Source organism: Lineus longissimus, chromosome 2 (genome assembly GCF_910592395.1).
Source record: "Lineus longissimus chromosome 2, tnLinLong1.2, whole genome shotgun sequence".
NCBI classification, from domain to species: domain Eukaryota; kingdom Metazoa; phylum Nemertea; class Pilidiophora; order Heteronemertea; family Lineidae; genus Lineus; species Lineus longissimus.
The window spans coordinates 14,431,850-14,457,455 of record NC_088309.1 but is presented as its reverse complement, the minus strand read 5'-3'; the positions used below and the strand labels follow the sequence as shown (position 1 = coordinate 14,457,455).

Sequence of the window (25,606 nt, the reverse complement as noted above, 5' to 3'; positions counted from 1 at the left end):
AGCAGCCTGGTTCACTCTCTTCATTTCATGATTAGTGAAGTCAATTATGTTCTTTTCTGTTCTTCCCATTCAGTTGATGCCTTCTGTTACTCTTCCTGAGCCCTACTTTGTCTTTCACTTTATGCTTCGGAGACGTTCTTGTCTAGTCCTTAAGATTAAAAAGGTAACCAGATCCTGTGAATGCTATTGCGTTTATTACTGCAGATCCAAGCATCATAGCGATACCTGCCATTTAATTTTAGTGAATTTAATGATAAATAATCACTTGGTACTGTACATCAAAACCATTAAGATCGATAATGTCACCTTTTTCATCAGTTAAGCGGATATTCAGCTTATTGAATCTTGGTTTACATGGTATTGCTATTGGTTTGTCAAAGGAATATGCTATTAGATCTCCAAAACTAGCTACCTTTATTGGTCTCGTGGTTAGCACAGCTGATGTTTCACTGTTACTGAATACATTAGTAGAATTTATCATGTCACAGTGAAACACAAAATAGTTCATGGATCTTAAATTGATGGGACTCTCACTTACAACTTCATCCTTATCTTTATTGCCTTAAGGAAAAGGCCATTCTGATATCAAGCCAAATAACTCACTACTTTTACCCATGAACATAATTTGATAATACTGCTCATTTTTTTCTCTTCAGGAAGCGTAAGATGGCCTTACCAGTGGATACTTCTACATTAAATTTATCAGCACTTCTACTTAAGCTATGTTCCTTCAATTTATTTGCAAACATTTTAAAAAAACTTTCTAGATCATATAGACCATCGGGTATCATAATCTCTAATATGAGGAAGGCTCAGGCCTTGATAGGGAGCTCTTCGTTAATAGGGCTGGTGAGCGAGAAGACTCGGTGGGGGGGGGGGGGGGGTATATAGTTAGGATGATGCCATCATGGCAGTTGACCGAAGAAGCAGTTGGCTAGCACACAATGTCAATGATTGATGGCGAGTAGTTGGTGGGTTGGAGAGGGGGGATATAGTTAGGATGATGCCATCATGGCAGTTGACCCAATAGACGCTGTCGCAGTATAGAAAATAAGTGGGGAGAATGTGAGATGGAAACTTAACACAACAGGAGGATAGATACTTGTGCCCGGAGATAAGCATGATGATCCCAAGACCCAAGTGTAGGATTTGAATTCAAAAAGATCTTAGCCGACCCCTTTCCTGAGATATTATTTACCTGCATGCTCTGTAGTCTGTCTCTCTGCTCTTACTCTAAGCTCAGCTTGTCCATTAGTGCGAGTGAAGAGGTGAAACTATCCAGATCCATCATCAACAAGCAGTTATTTACAAGTATGAATTAATGATGTTTTATTTAAACCCAGTCGATCGGCAGTAAAGAGGTTGAATGTTCAAGATTAATCAGCAGCTAGCCCATGTCAACGGCCATCAACTATTTACAACTCAAGTTACATTTTACCAGATCCATCAATAGCCATCAGCATTAATTTACAAGAATGAATTCGTAAGAAATCCAGTCGACCGGCAGTGAGGAGGTAGTGTACCAAGATTAATCACGGCCATCAAATATATACAACTCCTGTTTCGGGTTACATATCTACAGTCCAATCTAAAATAATAACAGAACTTTGCCAAACAGTGAAGAGATGAATTTCTAAAATCAATCAACGTCCATGGTCTATCTGAAATGAGAAAAAGAACTGGGTAAACATAAATAAATCAGCCGGTTAGTAGAAGAAGCCCCTTTCCCCAAGGCCATGATGAGCCCACGATAATGATTTTAGTAGCCTTTTGTCTGTGATTGTTGAGAATAGAATCTCAGATCATCTAGTCTTTAGATTTAGGGAGATGGTTGACGACTATTAGGCTACTATCGCTATGAAATTTTCAAAGGATTACGATGTTATACCTGACTTGGAGTGTATTACTCCATGTACCTGATAACCAGGCAACTTACCAATGAATTTATACTTTATAGTTTTAATCATTTTCCAGTGTATTAACAGAATTTACATGAAAAAGTTACAACTCTTTTTTCTGAAGCACCACACGCTGATTACCAGTGGCACTGTCGTTTCCCTGAAAATACAAGAAAAAATTCGTGCATTGGTTTAGTTTTGAGACGGTCCCTAAAATCGTGTATTGGTTTAGTTTTGAGACGGTCCCTATAACAATCTTGATACTAGAGGCGCTGGTGTCGTTTGATGACGTCATTTTCGTAAATTCGGCAGTCTTCGCGTGTCCTAATGTATGTTCGGACATGGTCGGGATTTATAAGGTCGAATTTAAAATCTAGAAGCTATTTTGATTGGTTAAGGAAAGGAGCCGGTGACCTTGCGTCCCAGCGTCCGCACGCGGCATCGGATGGCAGCATGAGCTTCAAGATGCCGTCCTCGTTCCCCACAGCACACACTAGAAGATTATAGACCATGTCATCTTATTGTGCCGATCCATGATTATGATAAGTATTAATGATTAATCTTTAAAATTTTATACACCTTTTCATTTTTCGTCGTCCGCTTCTTCAGAGCTTGTAAGACGTTCGACGTTCATTCATGCACATGTGCGATGTGGGGCATATGTCAGATGTGTATTGCACGCAATGCATGGCGCGCGACATGGACTGTCAGTCATTCTGTCGGCTGTGTGCATGTGTGGTTGGCCAAGGCCATGGCCGACATCATGACATGGGGATGGGGGTCAAGACACTACGATGGAGAAATGTAGGGACTGGAGCTGGTAGGGAGGATTGATCAAGACTGACAAGCATGACAAGGAGGCTGTGTCTGATAAGTGCCTTGGTCGAAGTTGGACTTCATGACTCGTCATTGACTGAGTGGTCATCATGACTATCTCGGTTTTTACTTTTGCCTTTCCCTTTGGTGGGGTTGTCAGTGCCTTGGCTGGGGGAACATGATTCCGTGGCCTGTGAGTGTGATTTGTGCAATAGGGGAGGCCTGAGTCACTAAATGTAACGCCTCCGTTTCATAAAAGTAGCCTATTACAAATAGGCCTTAAATACAATGTAGGCCTACTCGTAAGTCGTATGAAAAATGTAGGCCTCGGACTACTTCTCAATCTGTAACGTTGTACGATATTGTATCGCCACTTTTTACAGGGGTCTAGCGTCATGACGTAAATACTAAATGGCCTAGCCTACCGCAACCTATGAATATAAGTAAATTAAGACCTATGCTTAGTGACTTGCCTTCTTCCGCTTGAAATCTCAGTGATTTTCTTCCTCACATTCACTGTCAACATTCTCCGTTCCAGGATCGAGGTCGAGCAGGAATCCCATCTCCTGTTCATTTGCATCTTCAGTTGTACCGGTAGGAATATGGTCTTCTATTGAGAAGCAGTTGACTGGCCCACAGTCAATTAGACCAACATCATCATTATCATCATCATCATCTTCCTCCTGAACGTTGATTGGGGCCTGCAAATGGAAAGTGTGACTGACATCAACCAATCTGGACCGTGGACTGGAGAAGAATTTGAGTGGTGCTAGAAAGTAAGTAGACAAGCAGAATCACTAAAAATAAAGCCTATTCAGAGGTTAAAGTTAAAAAATCAGAAAAAAAAATCCTGGGGTAGCAAGCAGTTGAAGCAATTCGTTAGGTTCGTTAAGTTTTTGTGAATTGGCAAAGTCACTACACAGTACAGACATATAGTGGACCTCCAAAGTGAGCAGCCTTGTATGAGTATCTTTGGATTGAGTAATACAATTCATAAAAATTTCATATAGCTATTGAGCTAAGAATGATGGTTTTTCATGACTTTCTATCAATCTTTTCATTCCCTCTGAAAACCCAACAGCCATGCTAATTTTAAGAACCGGTCCGATGACTTTACATTGGCAATTCTTTGATCTTCGACGGCTCTAATCAGGTATTTGAGCCATTTTCCGGCTAGGGCGTTCGTCGGGTGTACGCCATCGTACAACTCATGGTAGGTATGTTTCTTGTACCTCTTTCCTCTTTTTACCTGAAATATGGAGTACAAAAAAAAAATTACGAGAAATTCTCAAGGCATGGTGAGCAGTTACGCTGGTAAAGCATGTTGTAATTGCCACCAGATGTCAAGCCTTTTATTTCTCGAGCATTTCACTTCAAGAATTCTACTGATTACAGTGGCTTATGGAAGTGACCATCAAAAGGTAACTGAAAACAAATCTTAAAAAAGCAATATAAATGCTCTGTTTAGCTCATGGTAGGTTGATGACTTTTAGACTAGTTTACGTTGAAATTGTACAATGAACATTAGAAAGAAGGATAGTGGAGTGTTATTTGCTGGTCTGCTCCACAGTCTTGAGTGCTTCATTTTAGATGTTTAGGCTCCCTACCTGAAACTTCAGGAGGTCCCTCTCCCATCTTGGAGTCTTTAATCCCGCTAACCAGTTGACGCTCCAGATGTGACTATTTATTTCTTCTATATCATTTTCAAGTCCACGTTGCTGTAATGTCAGCGCTGCCTGTGAAATTTCTGGAATGAGTAACTTTCCATGTTTTACAAGATAATCATTGTACTTGATTATTGAGACAGGTGGTATGGGGATCACCAGAACTCGGATACCAAGGGGTTCAAATTGATCCTTAAGGTGATTAATTGCTTCTATTGTTTTGTGTGCATTGCCATTGGCATTGTAATTGACTTCAACTCCTGAATTGCTCCTCTTTTTCTCTGTCAGGTTGCAAATTCCTGCCCCAAGGATGATTTGAATTTGGGAATCAGCCACTCCAAGTTTTTGAAGCTTTTCTACTGCATCCTCTGCTTTCGATTGCAGTGCTTGGATGGTCCCTCCCGGCTTGACAATCCATTGTTCATTTGCATATATTGGCCGTTGATGCCGCAACTTCAATCCCCGGGAGTCCATCACAAAAATCAGATTCATTTTCTGCAAAAGAATGTAATCTAGTTAATTTTAAAGGAATTAATCACAAGGTAAGGATAATTCAAAGCAACAGAGTTTTTTCTGTACACGGTACATGTACTTTCACTTGACAGTGTCAATTTTGTTCCCTTAGTCAATTCTTCTGAATTCAAAGGGAAAATGGGAAGAAACACATGCATATCGGTGCTTAACCTTAAATTGCATTATTGTCTGTTCTCCCCAACCACCTTGACTGCTTGGTTATCACTTACATTCAATGCAAATGGTATGCATTATTGTTCCACTTTGTAGGAATTGGGTTTCTTGCTGAAGTACGCTCCCTTGCTAACTTGAATCAGAAGGTTGATGAGAGACAGGGCCATGTACCGCACCGAATGATTGAAGTGCAACGTCAATGACTGAGGAACAGGAAGTCGGTTAGAGACGATCATGTCCCCCACCAAACTATTGACATACAAAAATGATTGAGAAGAAGAGTTTTGATTTGGAATGGAAGAAACAATGAAGGTAAGATAAACGATATCCTGGTCATTGCTGTCATCAGGGGAAGAGTGACTCAAATAAACATTTCTGAAAATTAATGAAGCCAAGAAGACCTAAATTAAGTGACTGAGGAACAGGAAGTTGGATAGAGACGGTCATGTCCCCCACCGAATGCTTAGAATACAATGATTGAGAAGAAGAGTTTGCTTGGAAGAAGCAATGAGGGTAAGATTTAAAGCAATATCATTGTGGTTATTGCTGTCGTCGAGGGAAGAATGACTACAGTAATCATTTCTAAAAAATGAATAAAGCTAAGAAAACCTAAATTCAGTGACTGAGGAAGTCGGTTAGAGACGGCCATGTCCCCCACCGAACGCTTGGAATGCAACAATGTTTGAGAAGAGTTTTTGTTTGGAAGAAGCAATGAAGGTAAGATTTAAAGCAATATCATCCTGTGTGGTCATTGCTGTCGTCTGGAGAAGAATGACTCAAGTAAACATTTCTGACAATGATATGAATGAAGCTTAGATTTAGAAGACCTAAATTCAATGACTGAGGAAGTCGGTTAGAGACGGTCATGTCCCCCACCGAACGATTGGAATACAATGATTGAGAAGAACAGTTTTTGTTTGGAGGAAGCTATGAAGGTAAGATTGAAAGCAATGATATCATCCTGGTTATTGCTGTCGTCTGGAGGGAGAATGACTCAAGCAAACATTTCTGACAATGAATGAAGCTAAGAAGATGTAAATTCAGCTACTGAGGAACATTTAATAAGTCAGTTAGAGACGACAATGTCCCCCACCGAAGTATTGGAATACAATGATTGAGAAATGAATGAAGAGTATTGGCTTGGAAGAAGCACTGAATGAAGGTAAGATAAACGATATCTGGTCATCAGGGAAAGAATTACTCAAGTCAAGTAAACATTTCGTGCATTGAATTAAGCTAAGAAAACTTGAAGTTAGATGAATATTATTTGAAGATCTAGTGCTTCCTAACATAAAAATTAATGAGGTAAAGAAAAGTCTGTTAGAGACAGCCTTGTCCCCCACCGAATGATTAAAGTTCATTGAGGAACTTCAGCTTGCGGGGGGCAATGAATGTAAGAATATAACATGAAGGTCTATAGACTAGTGCTTCCTGTCCTACAGAAGACGTGAAATTCCATGAATGAGGATCAGAAATTTGGTTAGAGACGGCCATGTCCCCCACCGAATGATTGAAGAATTTTAGCTTGGAAGAGACAATGAATGTGAGAATATTGCATGATGAAGAATTATTGTGCTTCATCAAGAATACTTAAAAAATCATACAATTACAAATGCCGAATGGATAATGGAATGCCTTTGCCAAATGTGTCAACAATGCATTGCAATGTAAACAAGTAGAAAAAGGCACCAGGTTTCTTGAATGTAATTTATGTATGATAATTATGTAATGACTTGAATTTCCTTTAGATATCCATATGTAACAGATGTTTGCTCTGCAACTTTCTTGATCCTTTCAATCTCCTTCCCTCTTGCAGTAGTGGTCTCAGTTCTGACAATATGACAGAGCCGGTCTTCATTTACCATCACGAGGGTGAAAGGCAAAGTCCGGATCACCTCCAGAATCTCCTGCTGTCTTGGCCCGCGACAGAGCAACGAACAGAGCGCCAGGATTTCTAGACTCGAAAGCTCTTGTCCCGGGAGCGAAATTTTTTTTTGCACGCTATTTTCCACACGTGGTTTTTCCTTCGACCAATCAGCGCTTTGTTTTTGTTTTAATTTTATCCTCTGGCATTGTGCATTAATTAGACATAGTAAAAATTGCGGACAACGTAATCGTCACCTGTGACCACTGCCCAAAACAAGTGGCGAATACATCAGTTTCAGAGGTAGGTTAAGGCATGTTTAAGTGGATAGTTAATAGTTTTAGATTTTTAGATGCAATACATCATGGTTAAACCGTGGGAAGTTGAAGCATATTTGGAGAAACTGGCACTTTTTTGACTTCTACTTTTCGTACAGCGATACGCAGTGATATTCGATAGAGTGCTTTGTACATTATCCATGTGCGTACATCGTATGTAGGAAAAGTAATACTAGACAACACAAACTTTGTTGCTGGTCTCCTTGGGCAGGGCACTTAATCACCAGTGCAGAAAGCAAGCATCAAGTCTTACAATGTGGACATAGACATAGGTCTAAAGGGGACTTATGATGCGTCTTGTTAAATGTGCATGTATAGTAGGGCCTATAGGAGTCTGACTCACATAGTTAGGTCTATGGGGATGCACAGAGGTGCTGCCTCAGTACTACCGGTATTGAATTTTTACTATTTTTCCCACAGGGTATTCTACCAAATGGCTACAGGCACTCTGTCTGCAGTTTTGAGAGCACACAAGATGGATCTTTCAAAGCAAAATTTCGCTTGGAGCTGTCAACAGAAAAGGAAGCAAAGGCATGGTTGAAGTCATTTGAAGAGACAAGCCTAAGCACATATCGGATTCAAAAAACCTATCCAAACATACGAAACACGCACAGGAAAATTGAATACAAGGTAGGCCAAGCTGACTACTAAGTATACGTCGCAGGTGTTCTGTGATGTAATGAATGGTGGGCATCATAAGTGACATGATCAGCATTAGATAGAAACAACCACAGATGAGTAGTTGAAGGGCGGAGTGACCGTTGGCCTTGATATGTCAAGATGACATGTATAATGAAAACTGTTTTTCATTTAATTATTTTTTACCAATTTTGCAGGTTGATTTACGCTGCCAACACTGGACACGCTCCAAGGCTTCTGAAACAGATCAGAAACAAGGGTAAAAAAACACCAACTGCCCTGCTACTTTAAGGTTGTTCATATTGAAAGATTCCTCCTCACAGAAACTTGGTCCTTACAGGTAGGCTCCATCATGTATTGGGACCAGCTAGCTAAAATTTTTAGAGAAAGTTAAGTTTAATGAAATTGTTGAATCAGTTGAACCAAACACTGGATAGTATCACTGGACTCACGATTAGGTAATGTATCAAAGGACTCGGAATTTAATAAGCTCCATTCATCTGACTGACAAAATATTTATTTCCAGTGCCAAAGATCCTCATGATGCAAACAGTCACATGATAGTCGAACTTGAGCACAAACATAACCACCCGATTAACGCAGCAGATGCACTTCGCCATCGAGATGTCTCCGAAACAGTTGCTGACAAACTTTTAGACTTGTTCAAGCAAGGATATTCACCTTCCAAAGCCCTAGAGTTGCATAAGTATGACTTACAGATGGAATACGGAGACGACTATGTCTTGAAGTGTGCTGATAGGTTCATCTGCCCTGATCTTCAATTTTGCTTTAGGTAAGCACATACTTGATCAAACCAGTCCAAAGTTTTACAAGTGTACTGTGTCATGGTCAAAGTGTACTGAAATGACTTGGTGGCAGCTGCTACATATATATCAAAATATTCATTCCAGGTTATACTGCAAGGCCTTCAAGAGTCAGTATGGAGAACCAAAAGGGGAGCAGTTGCTTAAGATGCTGGAAAGTAAGCTGGAGCAGTGCAACAATGACACTGGTCAGAAAAGTGCGGAGTCGAGAGTAGTTGGTGAGAAAGATGTTGCTGTGGCCATTGTGACCCCATTAACTCGCCGTGTCCACGAACTGATTAAACATTCAGCAGAACTTGTGTTTATTGATGCTTCAGGAAATATGGATCATCAAAGCTGCCGGGTCTTTCTTATTCTTACGCACAGCTGTGCAGGAGGTTTGCCATTGGGAGTACTTATTCCCACCAGTGAAAGTACAGAAACAATCACCAGTGCACTTGAATTGTACAATTCTTTCTTGGATGACAAGGCATTTTACGGGAGAGGTCCCTCCCCTGGTCCTCAGCTCATAATGACTGATGATAGTGCAGCAGAGAGACAGGCACTGCAAGCTGTGTACCCAGAGGCCATCTTACTCTTGTGTGTCTTCCATGTATTGCAAGCTTTCTGGCGGTTTCTTTGGGATTCGAAAAATGGTGTTCGTAAAGAGGACAGACCCTCAATTCTTATGCTTCTGAAGGGAATGGTATATGCTGACAGTGTTGACGCTCTAGAAGAAAAGTACGAGGCTGCAGTGAGAAACCCAGTTCTTCGCCGCTATGAGAATGTTGCCAAGCATCTAATAGGCATTTATGGTAGGAGAAAGGAATGGGCAATTTGTCATCGGAGTGACCTAAGTGTTCGCAATAATGACACCAACAACTATGCGGAGGCAGCGATGCGTGTATTGAAAGACCAAATACTGGACAGAACAAGAGCCTAATGTTATACAGCTTGCTGACTTCATGATGACCAGACTGGAGTCCTACTTTGAAAGGCGCCTTCTGGACATATGCAACAATCGACTAGGCCGTGCCAGTTATTCGCGATTCCTTCCACACACAGCAAGATCGAAGAAGATTGATGAAGATCGCATTGTCCAAACCAGCGAGATGACATTCACTGTCCCAAGTGAGACTGACAGCGATGCAACGTACACCGTGGACATGACAATTGGAGCATGCACCTGTCGGCTGGGAAAGACAGGTAAGAAGCAACAGGCGTTCACTAAATGTGACTTGGTTGACAAAAATATGGGATACATCAAAACCTATCAAAAGCAATAGAACATCCAAACACAGTTTGTTCTTGATCCATGTACATTATCTATGTATTTTTGCAGTTTCAGGAGGTCCATTCATGCACCAGTTCCTTGTCGTGAAAAAGTATGGTCTCTCCTCCTGGAATTTCATCTCAGTTCATGACTCATCAATGAGAAGATTGATATATCAGGTGGCAACTGGCAGCAGTATACCCCCAACTGAAGAATGGTTTCAATCACTGCGCAGACCATTGGTTGAAGTCCTGCCTCAAGTCAACAACATCGTTGAAGAAGCTGTTGAAGTCGACCAGAGTGCTTAAGTGGACATCGTGGAGGAAATGGTTCCAGTCAGACTGGACCATGGTGATGATGCCATGGAATCTAAGGGTCAACCACCTGCAGATATGGAAGACAAAGGTTTTGACTCATCCTCAATGGCATCTCTTACTCTGCAGCGTACACTTCAGAACAGGTTTGACATGAGGGACCTCAATAGAGCACATCCGTCTCCTACAAACTTGGATCAAGGCCTGCCAGCAGGAAGCACATTGTTGAATGACCTGAAGGGTGTGTTCTCTGACTTTGAAGAGCGCTACAGAGCAAACCCAGAGTACTTTGAAAAACCATTGAGAACCTTTTAAGACAAGCTGAATCGTTAACCACTAACTTGGCTCTTGTGTCAGCTCTTGTTTGCTTTGGCAAGTATTCGGGTGCTGGCACTGCCATGGGCAAACGTAAGGTGAAGGGCATGGTAAGTTGCAAAACTATTGGTGTCCAACCCACCGCCCTTGCGAGAAGTAAAGTTATGGATGACACTAAACACCGCCTAGGGAGTGGTAGGCCCTGTAAACTTGATGGTAAAGAAAATGTGAAGCCTAAAAAAGGAAACAGGTTGTCGCGCCGCTGTCTTCCCAAGTGCTTCCTAGGCGCAAAGCTCCACATAATTTAGCCAGGTGTGTTCAAAATAATGAAGCACTGGGGAAGACCCATTCAGCTAAGCTGTAATTCTGCCAGTAATTCTGCTACAGGATTTCTGCATCTTCATCTGTTAATGGCAGTATGAGTACTTTGTTCACAAATGGGTTTTCTTTGTATTTTTGTAACAATTCTGGTTTTATTTTACATGTAACCTAGCTCAGGGCGCTCAGGATAACAGCAAATACAATGGCAGTCTGTTAAGTAATAAAAATTACAATTGATTACCAATTAGTCAGTGTTATGTTTGATTCACACATTTGATTTCAGTGAATGCTTAGTAAAAAGGTCACTGTTGCTCCTCTTATTGGTGAGGTTTCACTTCAAGAGAGTTGCTGATGATTCAGGCAACAACCCACAACAGCTGTGGTCTTGTTAGCAAAGCTTGGTCTTGTTCACGAGGTGGCTTCAGACTTTGTTTAAGTCACAGTCCATTGAAATTTGCCCATCCCATCTCTTAGTAGAATTCCCCTTAGTCGATCAAAACAAATACACGTGTCTGAGGCTATTTATGTCACCGCGAACATTGCCGAAGACTGCCGAGGGCAATTCCCGAAGAAATGACATCATCGATTCGGTCAGAGGATAAAATTAGAACATAAACAAAGCGCTGATTGGTCGAAGGAAAAAGCACGTGTGGAAAATAGCGTGCAAAAAAAAATTCGCGTCCCGGGATGAATGACAATGTAACGGTATGCTTCATTATCACCAATTGTCATGCCTTGGCATCGATGAATGGTGGTTCCCCAGCCAAGTCTCAGGGGAATTTGTTTTCGCCAACATGAATGGCACGGGCATTCCATTAGACCCGTGACAGGTACAATTGGGACTATTTTTGTACCAGAAATGTAGGGTGGTCCACTGTACCTGTCGAATTCTACCATTACAACATCGGGTAATCCCATTTTGGGGTCTTTGCCATCTGTGTAGACAATATCTCTGGCAATGCCAGTAGAACCGTTGAATAACCCATAATTTACAGCAAGATTTCCTGTTAACATCACTCTTGCTTCTTGACACAAAAACAGTTCAGGTAGGAGCCCTCCTGCCTTCTCGCTTGGGGTGTTCTTATGGACTCCTGTGTTCAGTGCTTTAATTCTTGCTATTGGGGCGGAACAGTTGGCTTCAAGAAGCTTCATCTTATTGTGCTCCCATTCATTGGCATGGGTTGGAAACACAAACAACCCCTCACTCATTCTCTCCAACAAATCTTGTCCATGTGTTTTCTTCAGTGTGTCCCACTGGAAAGCTTGCAGCCATTTTGCCTGTTCTCTGGTGACGGTGTAGTTCCTCAGAGCATTTAAAGTGTCTTTTAGTTGGCCGTCCCCATCTTTTTGTCTTATTATAGTTTTTAGAATCACAGCCTAGTCAAACTCCTGCCAGGCAAGTGCACCATGAAGGCATGCATTGACATCACCTCGTGGTTTGTAAACTGGATGATCACAGACAGGGGGTAGCTGGACATCATCACCAAAAAAGACAACTACCGGAATACCACCCCGCGGTTTGCCAGAGTTCAGTCCATTTTGAACTCCACAGGAACAGTGGTATTCCATCCATCCGAGGGTTTTGCATCCAACTAGTGATCGTTCATCAATGAGAAGGACATGTAATCCTTCGCAATGCTCTTGAAGGGTAGATCCAGTCTTTCCATGTGGTGGCGTCATGTCCTTCGTCGAACTTGATCCTATGGGAACCTTCAGAAAGCTGTGGATTGTGGTGCCTGAAATGAGATTTGCACTGTTTCCTGTTGGCCCAAGAACCTGCACAGCCCTGTTTTCCTGGAAAAGAGTGCGAATCCGTTTCACCAAACATTTGATCAAAAAAGATTTCCCTGAACCTGCTGTACCTGCAACAACTAACCTTAGGTATGAGGTGAATTCCTGAGGATCTGCTTTGTAGCGGTAAAGAGTGCTCATAACTAAGTTGTATGCAAATTTCTGATCCTCATTCATCATATCCAAATCTACATCAGGAAGCACTATATTTTCATTTGCTCTTTCCTTCCCTTCTTCAGACGAGATATTCTCCAGCCAAGTAATCCCAATGTTTGATGGGTACTCCATGGAGGTGACTCCCCAGTCATGTTCCGGTCCTCCATCATTGTACTTGAAGTCAGTTACCACATCAAAATCGACTTGTGGTCGAAGAAGATCCATCCAATCAGGCTGTTCAGCTTCGTCCTCACAAACAACTTTTTCCAACTCTGATGCTTTTCTGTGCTCGTATTGTCGTGCTCCCTCTACATCAGCCTTGACAAAGGTTGGGCAGGACTCCATGTTGAGAAACTCCAGCATTCTCTCCTGCCATGATAAATTTTTATCCTTGATGTCAGGAATTTTTCTCCAGTTCGGCCAGTGGAGCAACAGCATATTGCGACCGTAATCTTCAGAAAGTGGCCATGTTGCCTTCATGCTGCCAGCCATCACAGGAACACGTCCTTTCCTTGAGATAAAATTGTAGAATGAACAGTTGTCTTCGTTCTTTCTGGCGAGGTACTTGTCCAAGGGTGTACTTTTTGTTAGAGTTTCACCTTTTTTTTCAAGTAACCTCGATCCAGTTGTGCTCACTGACAGGAACTGATGGCTGGATCTGTATAGAGGCAACCTGGACAACTCGTATGTTGCTTCCATGGCTGAAACATCCCTTGTGACACTATTCATTAGAAGTTTCGTACAGATGGTCTTCGATGTGCTCTCGTTGTCCGTGCAATTGACCAGGTCGTTAAAAAGAGCAGATGCTGCTCCAGTTGGCTCATTGCTTTTGCAGGCGTAGCTACAAATATAGCGTCGAACTCCAACAATCTCATCAACAGATGGATGTTCTGGGTCACTGTGCGAGAGAATAATGGAAATATCTCCATTTGCCCGCCATGCTTGAGTATGGATTCGTGAGTGTTGGACAAGGACCGGGTGATCCCTCTCCATCTCAAGTCTCAGGATATTGTGTCGGTCACGTGTTATTGCAGGCTGTACCCGCAATAACTTGCCTGGCTCAGAGATAGAACCAAATCCCATCCGACACTCTCTCTCCTTCTTCCCCTTGAACAGCCTCAGAAAATAGTCTGAGCATCTGTGCAGGTTGACCCTGTTACTGAGGAGGAGATGATCCTCCAATAGACTATCCTGGTTTTGGCTGATGTCACATAGCAACTTGAACAGGGGGTTTGTGTCCTCTGGAGGCGAAGTTGCTGTGCCCTCGGGTGGGGGCCAGAGGTCCTTGCGTGGATTACCCTGCTCGTCCTTGCCTGCTGGATGCATGGCTGTCATGCCAAATATGCGTTCAGCCCAGTCTGATAGTTCCTTTGCCGTATCTTCCTCACTAAGCTCATTTTGGATGGCATCGAAGAGCAGTCTATGCGGTTGCTGGTCATTCCGCCAACAGAGACCATGCCAATGAATCATGCCTCTGCTCTTGGCAAATTCTTGGCGATACCAATATGCTTCCACCCCAAAAACTTTTTTCATTACATGCTTGAAATACGACTGAGTACGGAGGTCGAAGTACTTTCCAACTATGTGGCTGTTTTCTTGCAGCGCAGCAAAAAGTTGGGGTTTGTCATCTAAATCCTAAACTTCGCCATTGGCCTCCAGGATATAGTCATGTAAAAGTTTCCTCAAGGGTTTGAAGTAAAATTCGGCACAACTGCCGGTGCCAAAAAACGTGGGAAGGCCCTTGCCCTGGGTGATCTGGTACTGGACGAGAGATTCCAATTCCTTAAACCTGGGGCCCAGTACTGAGAGGTTTCCCCTAAGTCCAGCACTGAAGTAAAGCACTTTTTCACCAATGGCAGTGTCGCCATTTTTTATTTTATCCTTGAGATCTGCCACTGTCAGGTGGTCGTCTCCTAAATGTTGACGGACAATGTAAGTTGAACTATCTAGGACTCTCTTTCTAGCAATCATATTGTGGACTACAAATTTAAAATAGTGGTGTCCAGAAAATCGGCCATCCTTATACCATAACAGGTGTTCTGCCCAGTCACTCAGGGAAGTGCATGTGTTAGGCCGGTTGCTATGAAAGTCCCCTGTTCCATAAGGGAAGAGATAGGGAAAAGCCAATGTGAAGAAATTTCTTGTGGTAAATTCAGAGACTGGTTTGTCATCTTTCGTTGGCCATGGGATGGTGATTGTTCCTCTCCGCGTCTCTGAAACTTCTACATCTTCTCTTCCCACTGCTTCTTTCACAACATCTTCCACCTTCTTCCGTATATCAGTGGGTGGGTCCGGAAGCAAAACGTCTGACACAGTTTGACCATCATCATCAGCAAAACCTTCGGGACAGGTTTGATCTGGAGCAGGCCCTTCATCTCGTCTGTGTTTTGCCTTTGAAGAAAATTCAATGGTATGCAAATTTTGCAATTCACCATCTGCTGGTAGAAGATTGAGGCGCTCCTCACTTATGATTATGTCATCATAGGCAGGATTATTGGCCTTGAGCCATTTTAGAGCTGCCTCTACTCTGCTTCTAGACACTCTGAAAGCTTTACTTGAGTCATTTTTCCCCTGACGTCGTACTCTTATGATATTGATTTCACTTGGAAGTTTAGGTAGAATTTTGCCAACTTCATCGATAGCTTGAGGGAACGCCACGCAGTGCCCACTTGATGCTAGACCGCCATGTTTCATCAGATGTACATTTATAGATGGGGAAATCCTGGAGATAAGCTGCTGTTCCACCGTTGTCAGTTTTGATAACTCGTGTGGCATTTCTCCCGGATCCATGTTGTTATCTGCTGAAAACATTTTCACATCACTTTTTTCAGTAGCACATCTTCTGCATACATTTTGTGAGTTCGTCTTCATTTGCAGTCTTCTGTCCTGGCATACTGAGCATAAAGTAAACTTGTATGACATTTGCTCAACCTCAAATGCCCTAATACCTGCCATAGCATTTTGAAGCGTCTTGTCAGGCAAGATTTCTGTGGTGTCTTTCAACTCCTCTTCATTGTCTCTTTCTAGATGCAAGGATTCGCGTTTCACCTTTAGGCGCCGGCTGTTGTTCCACCGTCTTTTTTTCTTTGCACTTGCGCTCTCTGTCTCAGATGGCTCCAGGGGAACAATTCCCAATCGCTTTGACTGCCGTCTTTTTATTTCTGGTGAAGAGTTCTTGTTTACCTTAGTGGAAGTGATCTTGGTTTGTACAGGTGGAAGAGCAGTTTGCTCTGGCGGCATCAAAGTGATCTTGGTTGGTACAGGTGGAAGAGCTGTTTGCTCTGGCGGCATCAAAATGCTGTAGTGTTGTTCTCGTAGTAAGAGAGTAATGTGCATCAGTGCGTCATCAGTCTCAATAGTTTCGTTGTAATAAGTGGTCTTTCTGGTACCATCATTATGCAACTTCCTTCCTTCCAACAAGATGTTGAAGGAACATTTCAGCAGATTTGCTGCAGCTTGGACTTCACATGATGTTGCGTATCCACTCCTTTTAAGCATCGTCTCCTGATACTGCTCTTGACTTTTTATTCCATGGCATACTTCAACCATGGCTTTGTGCTCGTCCCATGTGCTTAGAATATACCCACATATCAGTGTTCTGTACTGCTTATGGCCAGAGGGGTTCCTTTGTCCAGGTATAACATCATTCAGGCAGTGAAAAAAGCAATTTCCATCGCCGGGAACATTAACGATTTGGTATTCCTTTATAGCATTGGCAATTTCACTGGTTCGATGGCTTTGTTCCTCCTGGTTTGGCTGGGTCTGAGGCTCCTTCCTTCTCATCTCACCATCGCTCCGCTGTGGAGGTATATTGTAACAGTGGTCCCAAATCATTTTCAGTGTCTTGACTCTGATTCAACCCAAACCTGAAATCAAAGTCTAGGGTGGGTCTAGTTTATAGAAAGATTGGTTAGAAATAGTATGCAATGCTGCCCACGAGATCAGATTGCCAGCCTGACAGCACTTATGAAATAAATGAAATGTTTTGATACTCTTATACATCTTTACTAGTGTAGTCATTTGCAAGCAGAATTGAGCATTTACGCATCAAGAAAGGGTCAAACCCCTTGGCCTTGGGCAGAAACACTGCCTTGAGCAGAAAGTGCTACTGTCAAACAAGCAAACGAACCCTGGTAATGAGAATGAGTTAGTGCTTTTAGGATGTGACTCATGGCAAATTGTTGGGCAAATCTCTTCCATTTTGGACTTGAGTTATGCATTCTTGGAGGGTTTTACATGTACTGTCTATTATTCATTCCAGTGTTCCTTTTTATGTTTGCAGGTGAACCATACTTACTAATACAGAAAAACTATGGCTGAGATGATCGGACTGCAATCGTGAAGTTACATCCATGGAGACAGGATTTGGACAGGAGGTCTCATTCTTGCGAAAGGAAACGAAACGAAAAGGCACAGGAATAATCCGAATGTGCCAACCACAGGCTTTCACCATCAAACACATTATTCAAGATGGGTCCCACGGATTCCTTATTTTCAAGGCTGTGACTATAGGACGTAAGATATCACAACACATTCAACAGGATGTCCTAGATAAGGTGGACGCATCCATGGGTGACTGTTTGTGTGCAGTGCCAGTGGTAACTTGCATGATGAAATTTGGGTCACATCAATGGAGACATGGGATACTGTCTTCAGGATTACAGTGTCACATCCAGAGACAACCATCAGTGGTGATTGCAGACTACCTTCGAAATTGCAACGTCACATCAAGAGACGACCATATTTGGTAGCTCTCAGTGGTGACAGCAGATATCTTTAAAACTGCTGTAGATATGGCTGTCTTCTGGTTTTGTAGGGGGAGAGGTCTCATATTTATTTTTTAACGATTCCTTGTGATGGCCATCGGTGAGGAAAATCTTCTTACCAAAGATATTCCATGTTTTACTGTGAACTGAAAATTTTTTGGGTTCAACTTAATCAATTTGCAAAATGAATCAATATTATAAGCAACAAAATTTCACTTAGTGATTATCACACATTGCTCACATTAGCCTACAGCTGCTCCTGCAGTTTTGATAAATGTATGCAACTGCAAGCAAAATGTTGCAGTATAAGGTAGGCATTCGCTCACAACACCTTCCTCAAATATTTTCTAGGTGTACTTTATTCACCCACAGTTGAATATTCCGTCTTCAGGGATGTGACGTCACATCCAGAGACGCATATTGCATCCTTTGACAGTGGGGAAAACAAATTATTTTGGGAGATATTGAGCGGTATGGGCTTAATTCGGTTCTGCTGAAGGACGAGAGTTGGTTCTGTTGATGATGCATGGCCTGGCATGGGGAGGACAATTTTCAATTCAAGGACAAGGAATAATGTTGCATTGCATGTTATTTTTGCAGTGATTGTTACAAGGCAATAAAAATGATCGTCATACTGGTACTACTGTGTCATTCAACAACTTTTATCTTGATATTTTTACATACCCTCGCCTTTTAATTAAAACAAAAGACTGTCTGTGTGTGTGGCTGATGTGCGAGGTGATGAAGACGTGGAGATGTGCCTACCAGCAGATTTTCTGTCTCTGTACATCAAAGTTTCACATCTGTCAATGTTGTTTCTCTACCTTGGTCTCTTGGTGACGATCTCTCTTTATTTACAATATGTCCACTCTGTTATTTTTCACTAGGACATGCATTTTCGGGGATACTCACCACAGATGACATGATTGAAGACACCAGTGACCAGTGCCAGTGTAGCAGACGACGTTGTCCACGAAAGACCATAGCCTGGTATTCGCCCCATCTCATTTTAGACATTTTGATGAAATGTATTTGCAAAACGTAAATTTTTTTTAAAGTGTTGGACTTTAAACGCCAATGCATGTTATTGGTATGTAAAGTAATCCAGCTCATTTTGAAGCCAGAAAAGTATAATAAGCGTGAATAGTTTGAGGGTAGCGCGCGCGTTTGAGTTAGTGCGCATGCGCTTTCTACGGAAAATTGAAATGTTGTGGACGAGTGGTTTCAGGTTTCAAGGTAGGATTTTGTCATGGAAACGGGGAAATAGACATTGAGACCAATGTACTTTCAAGATTATTGCATTATTAATGGAACCAGACCGTCGGCATATTGTCACACCCCATGGTATTGACGAAATCGTCGTCGAAACGGGCAGCCCCGGACCGATCATGTTGGTGCGCTTGAAACTACGGAAAAGTTAGCAGACGGAAAATCTTTTGCGGAATTTTGCCAGTTCAAAGCACGATTTCTTCGCGGAAAGAGAAAAATAATCTCTGGCAGCGATGCAGCTTGTTGTTTAATGCATTTCGATTCGCCCCAGGGTATCGTTACACTTTGATTCGGCCCTGTTTTGACGAAATCTTCAACCGAACAGCGGCTTCTCTGCGTAAACATCGTTGCGTCCCGCTGAATTGTTTGGAAAAAGAAAATCTCTCCCCAGGTAAATTGCTGTGCATTAGCGTATACGATTCGCGTGCAAAAATGTCACCTGGGTGCAGAGGTTTTCTGGTTCCGGTCAACCGGGTCAAATTTTTTTCGTTGACGGTATACACACGAACATCTCAGAAATTCGAGATCCATCGACATTATCAGACACGAATAGATGCTGATGCCTTTAATTGACATTCTTGGAAAATTAATGTTCTCGTTGATTAACGTTTCATTGGAAGTAACATTGACTGTCTTGAAATGGTCTACCTAATCGTAAAAGATTGAGAAGCCAGAATTGTACCTGATACTCAGTTGACTCGCTATCATCTTGTGAGTTACTGTGTCGTATTCAAAACAGATATTTTCAAGTTTGTAGTTCATATTAGCAGTAGTTGTGGTGACAATGATCTCCTCCTTTGGTGCTAGTGTGATTTCAATGATAACGTCCTCTTGAACCGGAAACTTGTAAAATGGAGCATGGTTGTGGAATAGCTCGAAATCTAGTGGTATCTTGTATTTGCTACCAAACACTTTCTTTGGGTCTTTTCATCACTAGTTTCACCAGCAACATCAGCTTCAGCTACTCCTGATCTTAAAGTGATACTATGATGTGATTTACAACTTTACGGAAATACGTCCGTTTTTAATAGTTGATCACAAATGTGAAGCTCAAATTTTCCATTTTTGATTAGATTTATTATAAAATCGCTGTTTTTAATGCGTCAGACTGGCCAACTGCCGAAGACGTTTTGAAAAACCCGCACTAAGTCACGTGACCTCATGACGTCACAACATAAACAAGTCAGACCGTCGAATATTTTCCTATTCACTCTAGGAAGAAGCTATATCCGCAGTAGTTAGCGTACGCTCAGGAAAATCTAATGAATATTAAATGAGGTCAAAAAATAGTTTTAGGAATACCATTATTATGACGTCAGCGATGGAATTTTCTTGGTTGGACTTAGGAAATTTATGATGAAATGACTAGGACTCTGGACTTGGGGGAAGGGGCCGTCCCTTCCCTTACTTCGTTACTTCGAGATTTTTTCCAAATATGCTGGAAGACCCCCAACGACCTACGAATTTGGAGTTGGTTCTAGAAGTTGTTCCGGCGGAGCATCAGGAGGAGAAGATGAACCACCGGCTGGTGACCTCTTGACTTGAACTTCATGGTGACGGCCCGGTTCTTTGATAGGGTCAGGCCAGTGGAAAACCCCAACACCTTCAGTTTTGCTGGTGTTGCTGCAAAACATTGCAGCACCCGCCACCCGACAACCATTTCTTCTTCTTCTCCATAACCTTCAGTTCTTATCGTGAATATATTGTGTAAGGACAGGATTGAATGTCAATGGTCAATGGCAGTTGTAAATAAACGAATGAGTTTGTTTTTTTTTCGCGGGAATGTAAACCACCGCGACCGCAAAAATGTTCATGTTGTGACGTCATCAACGAAAACGTCGTCGGCGTAGCGCGATTTCAACGGCATCGAAGCGAGCCGTCCGTGCGGAATTAAAACCATCAATTTCTAGAAAATGTGCATTTCGATTCGAAAACCTTACCGATGTATGAGAAAGTGACGCAGTCATTTGTCAAAAACAGCTAAAACATTATATGGTGAAATTTGACACGAGTTACCCTTTAACTTCCTGAGGTTCTCTGGCTGGATACCCTGAAACACCATGTCGTCTCTTTCCTCCTCTGTTAACCACAAGTCCTTGAATGTAGAATAATGACTATCAGTGTTTAGTAAATATCCTGTTGCCATTCCATTTATTATCAATGTAAAATTCAATATTTATTGGTAAAATTCAATATTACTTCTTCCTATTATCATTTCAGTGACTATGACTTGGACTTTGTCCTGAGAACTTAGCTCGACTTTGTCCTGAGAGCATGGCTCGACTTTACTGCTTTAACTCCCCCTATAAAACCATAGATTATTGAGCTAACAATAATAATAAATGCTATGATCATGTATTCAGCCAGAAAAACCAACAACACCAGCCACTGATTTCAATAGGAATGAGACAATAGAGCTGATTATTCCGGGTAAAGCTGCTGCTGATTTCTTGGCCAGGTTTTTAAACCATTCACCAAACTTCTTGAGGTCTTCTTTTACTTTATCTGGTATTGATGGTTCTGGTTTTGGCGGCTGTTGTTCCACCGTCTTTTTTTCTTTGCACTTGCGCTCTCTGTCTCAGATGGCTCCAGGGGAACAATTCCCAATCGCTTTGACTGCCGTCTTTTTATTTCTGGTGAAGAGTTCTTGTTTACCTTAGTGGAAGTGATCTTGGTTTGTACAGGTGGAAGAGCAGTTTGCTCTGGCGGCATCAAAGTGATCTTGGTTGGTACAGGTGGAAGAGCTGTTTGCTCTGGCGGCATCAAAATGCTGTAGTGTTGTTCTCGTAGTAAGAGAGTAATGTGCATCAGTGCGTCATCAGTCTCAATAGTTTCGTTGTAATAAGTGGTCTTTCTGGTACCATCATTATGCAACTTCCTTCCTTCCAACAAGATGTTGAAGGAACATTTCAGCAGATTTGCTGCAGCTTGGACTTCACATGATGTTGCGTATCCACTCCTTTTAAGCATCGTCTCCTGATACTGCTCTTGACTTTTTATTCCATGGCATACTTCAACCATGGCTTTGTGCTCGTCCCATGTGCTTAGAATATACCCACATATCAGTGTTCTGTACTGCTTATGGCCAGAGGGGTTCCTTTGTCCAGGTATAACATCATTCAGGCAGTGAAAAAAGCAATTTCCATCGCCGGGAACATTAACGATTTGGTATTCCTTTATAGCATTGGCAATTTCACTGGTTCGATGGCTTTGTTCCTCCTGGTTTGGCTGGGTCTGAGGCTCCTTCCTTCTCATCTCACCATCGCTCCGCTGTGGAGGTATATTGTAACAGTGGTCCCAAATCATTTTCAGTGTCTTGACTCTGATTCAACCCAAACCTGAAATCAAAGTCTAGGGTGGGTCTAGTTTATAGAAAGATTGGTTAGAAATAGTATGCAATGCTGCCCACGAGATCAGATTGCCAGCCTGACAGCACTTATGAAATAAATGAAATGTTTTGATACTCTTATACATCTTTACTAGTGTAGTCATTTGCAAGCAGAATTGAGCATTTACGCATCAAGAAAGGGTCAAACCCCTTGGCCTTGGGCAGAAACACTGCCTTGAGCAGAAAGTGCTACTGTCAAACAAGCAAACGAACCCTGGGAATGAGAATGAGTTAGTGCTTTTAGGATGTGACTCATGGCAAATTGTTGGGCAAATCTCTTCCATTTTGGACTTGAGTTATGCATTCTTGGAGGGTTTTACATGTACTGTCTATTATTCATTCCAGTGTTCCTTTTTATGTTTGCAGGTGAACCATACTTACTAATACAGAAAAACTATGGCTGAGATGATCGGACTGCAATCGTGAAGTTACATCCATGGAGACAGGATTTGGACAGGAGGTCTCATTCTTGCGAAAGGAAACGAAACGAAAAGGCACAGGAATAATCCGAATGTGCCAACCACAGGCTTTCACCATCAAACACATTATTCAAGATGGGTCCCACGGATTCCTTATTTTCAAGGATGTGACTATAGGACGTAAGATATCACAACACATTCAACAGGATGTCCTAGATAAGGTGGACGCATCCATGGGTGACTGTTTGTGTGCAGTGCCAGTGGTAACTTGCATGATGAAATTTGGGTCACATCAATGGAGACATGGGATACTGTCTTCAGGATTACAGTGTCACATCCAGAGACAACCATCAGTGGTGATTGCAGACTACCTTCGAAATTGCAACGTCACATCAAGAGACGACCATATTTGGTAGCTCTCAGTGGTGACAGCAGATATCTTTAAAACTGCTGTAGATATGGCTGTCTTCTGGTTTTGTAGGGGGAGAGGTCTCATATTTATTTTTTAACGATTCCTTGTGATGGCCATCGGTGAGGAAAATCTTCTTACCAAAGATATTCCATGTTTTACTGTGAACTGAAAATTTTTTGGGTTCAACTTAATCAATTTGCAAAATGAATCAATATTATAAGCAACAAAATTTCACTTAGTGATTATCACACATTGCTCACATTAGCCTACAGCTGCTCCTGCAGTTTTGATAAATGTATGCAACTGCAAGCAAAATGTTGCAGTATAAGGTAGGCATTCGCTCACAACACCTTCCTCAAATATTTTCTAGGTGTACTTTATTCACCCACAGTTGAATATTCCGTCTTCAGGGATGTGACGTCACATCCAGAGACGCATATTGCATCCTTTGACAGTGGGGAAAACAAATTATTTTGGGAGATATTGAGCGGTATGGGCTTAATTCGGTTCTGCTGAAGGACGAGAGTTGGTTCTGTTGATGATGCATGGCCTGGCATGGGGAGGACAATTTTCAATTCAAGGACAAGGAATAATGTTGCATTGCATGTTATTTTTGCAGTGATTGTTACAAGGCAATAAAAATGATCGTCATACTGGTACTACTGTGTCATTCAACAACTTTTATCTTGATATTTTTACATACCCTCGCCTTTTAATTAAAACAAAAGACTGTCTGTGTGTGTGGCTGATGTGCGAGGTGATGAAGACGTGGAGATGTGCCTACCAGCAGATTTTCTGTCTCTGTACATCAAAGTTTCACATCTGTCAATGTTGTTTCTCTACCTTGGTCTCTTGGTGACGATCTCTCTTTATTTACAATATGTCCACTCTGTTATTTTTCACTAGGACATGCATTTTCGGGGATACTCACCACAGATGACATGATTGAAGACACCAGTGACCAGTGCCAGTGTAGCAGACGACGTTGTCCACGAAAGACCATAGCCTGGTATTCGCCCCATCTCATTTTAGACATTTTGATGAAATGTATTTGCAAAACGTAAATTTTTTTTAAAGTGTTGGACTTTAAACGCCAATGCATGTTATTGGTATGTAAAGTAATCTAATCCAGCTCATTTTGAAGCCAGAAAAGTATAATAAGCGTGAATAGTTTGAGGGTAGCGCGCGCGTTTGAGTTAGTGCGCATGCGCTTTCTACGGAAAATTGAAATGTTGTGGACGAGTGGTTTCAGGTTTCAAGGTAGGATTTTGTCATGGAAACGGGGAAATAGACATTGAGACCAATGTACTTTCAAGATTATTGCATTATTAATGGAACCAGACCGTCGGCATATTGTCACACCCCATGGTATTGACGAAATCGTCGTCGAAACGGGCAGCCCCGGACCGATCATGTTGGTGCGCTTGAAACTACGGAAAAGTTAGCAGACGGAAAATCTTTTGCGGAATTTTGCCAGTTCAAAGCACGATTTCTTCCCGGAAAGAGAAAAATAATCTCTGGCAGCGATGCAGCTTGTTGTTTAATGCATTTCGATTCGCCCCAGGGTATCGTTACACTTTGATTCGGCCCTGTTTTGACGAAATCTTCAACCGAACAGCGGCTTCTCTGCGTAAACATCGTTGCGTCCCGCTGAATTGTTTGGAAAAAGAAAATCTCTCCCCAGGTAAATTGCTGTGCATTAGCGTATACGATTCGCGTGCAAAAATGTCACCTGGGTGCAGAGGTTTTCTGGTTCCGGTCAACCGGGTCAAATTTTTTTCGTTGACGGTATACACACGCACATTCGACCCTTAACCATAAAGCTCGCTTAAGAGCTCCCTATAAAAAAACCCTAATTTTTATTTTATTATTCTTCCTGGCTTCACTGATACTGTAGAATGTACAAGGTATTACTGCAAAAGTCAAAGTGATGCTACATGCATCCTGAATTTCAGTGTTAAGATTGACTGTTAAATCACTAGAACTCTGTTCTGGGTAATCACTAGAATCTATTTTGATTACAGTTTTCATTTAGTTAAGTAGATATTTACTTCATTATGTTTCTGAGTAATATTCCTCGATTGTAAATGTACTCTGATGTGCCATTACTAACAGCTACAGTTCCACCGGATTTGAATATCTCCTCTAGGCTAGCATTACTTGGTGAACCTATGTTAATTCTCAAGAACCTTTTTAGTATCATAGAGTAACCAATTGTTGTTGTTGCCAATAGTTAACTTCGATAGAGTGTGTTGAAAATATCTTTCATTCCTGGTAGTTCCATTTAATTACTTAGAAAATCAGTAGTAAACTTCGCATCTAATACAACTTTGCTGCTAAGAGCGTAGCACAACTTTGTTGCTAAGGACGAAGTCCTGCTCTAATGCTGTAAAAATGCTATTTGATAGTTACTGATGTTCGCCTGAGCATCAGAAAACACGAATATGTGCATTTTGTATGGTCCCTTGCAAGA

At 41.9% G+C, this 25,606-nt stretch overlaps 1 protein-coding gene and 1 long non-coding RNA gene across 4 annotated transcripts; one reads left to right on the top strand and one right to left on the bottom strand.

The window, feature by feature from the left end:
* Nucleotides 1-2,175: 2,175 nt before the first annotated feature.
* LOC135483686 (uncharacterized) lies at nucleotides 2,176-7,040 on the top strand. Of its 3 annotated transcripts, XR_010446359.1 has the most exons (5): nucleotides 2,176-2,444; nucleotides 3,253-3,490; nucleotides 4,763-4,920; nucleotides 5,162-5,377; nucleotides 6,882-7,040. It is a non-coding gene; the product is annotated as an uncharacterized LOC135483686 (long non-coding RNA). The 3 variants fall into 3 exon arrangements; XR_010446358.1 differs by lacking the exon at nucleotides 2,176-2,444 and having other exon boundaries at nucleotides 2,879-3,490; XR_010446360.1 differs by lacking the exon at nucleotides 2,176-2,444 and having other exon boundaries at nucleotides 2,879-3,490; nucleotides 4,667-4,920.
* Nucleotides 7,041-21,410: 14,370 nt separating this feature from the next.
* LOC135482894 (uncharacterized) lies at nucleotides 21,411-22,220 on the bottom strand. The gene has a single exon (XM_064763371.1). It carries the CDS (start codon nucleotides 22,218-22,220, stop codon nucleotides 21,411-21,413), a length of 810 nt encoding a protein of 269 aa, XP_064619441.1.
* Nucleotides 22,221-25,606: the final 3,386 nt, after the last annotated feature.

Excerpts from the sequence above, each read along its gene's own strand:
- LOC135482894 (XM_064763371.1), bottom strand. The coding sequence starts at position 22,220 with ATGATTTGGGACCACTGTTACAATATACCTCCACAGCGGAGCGATGGT.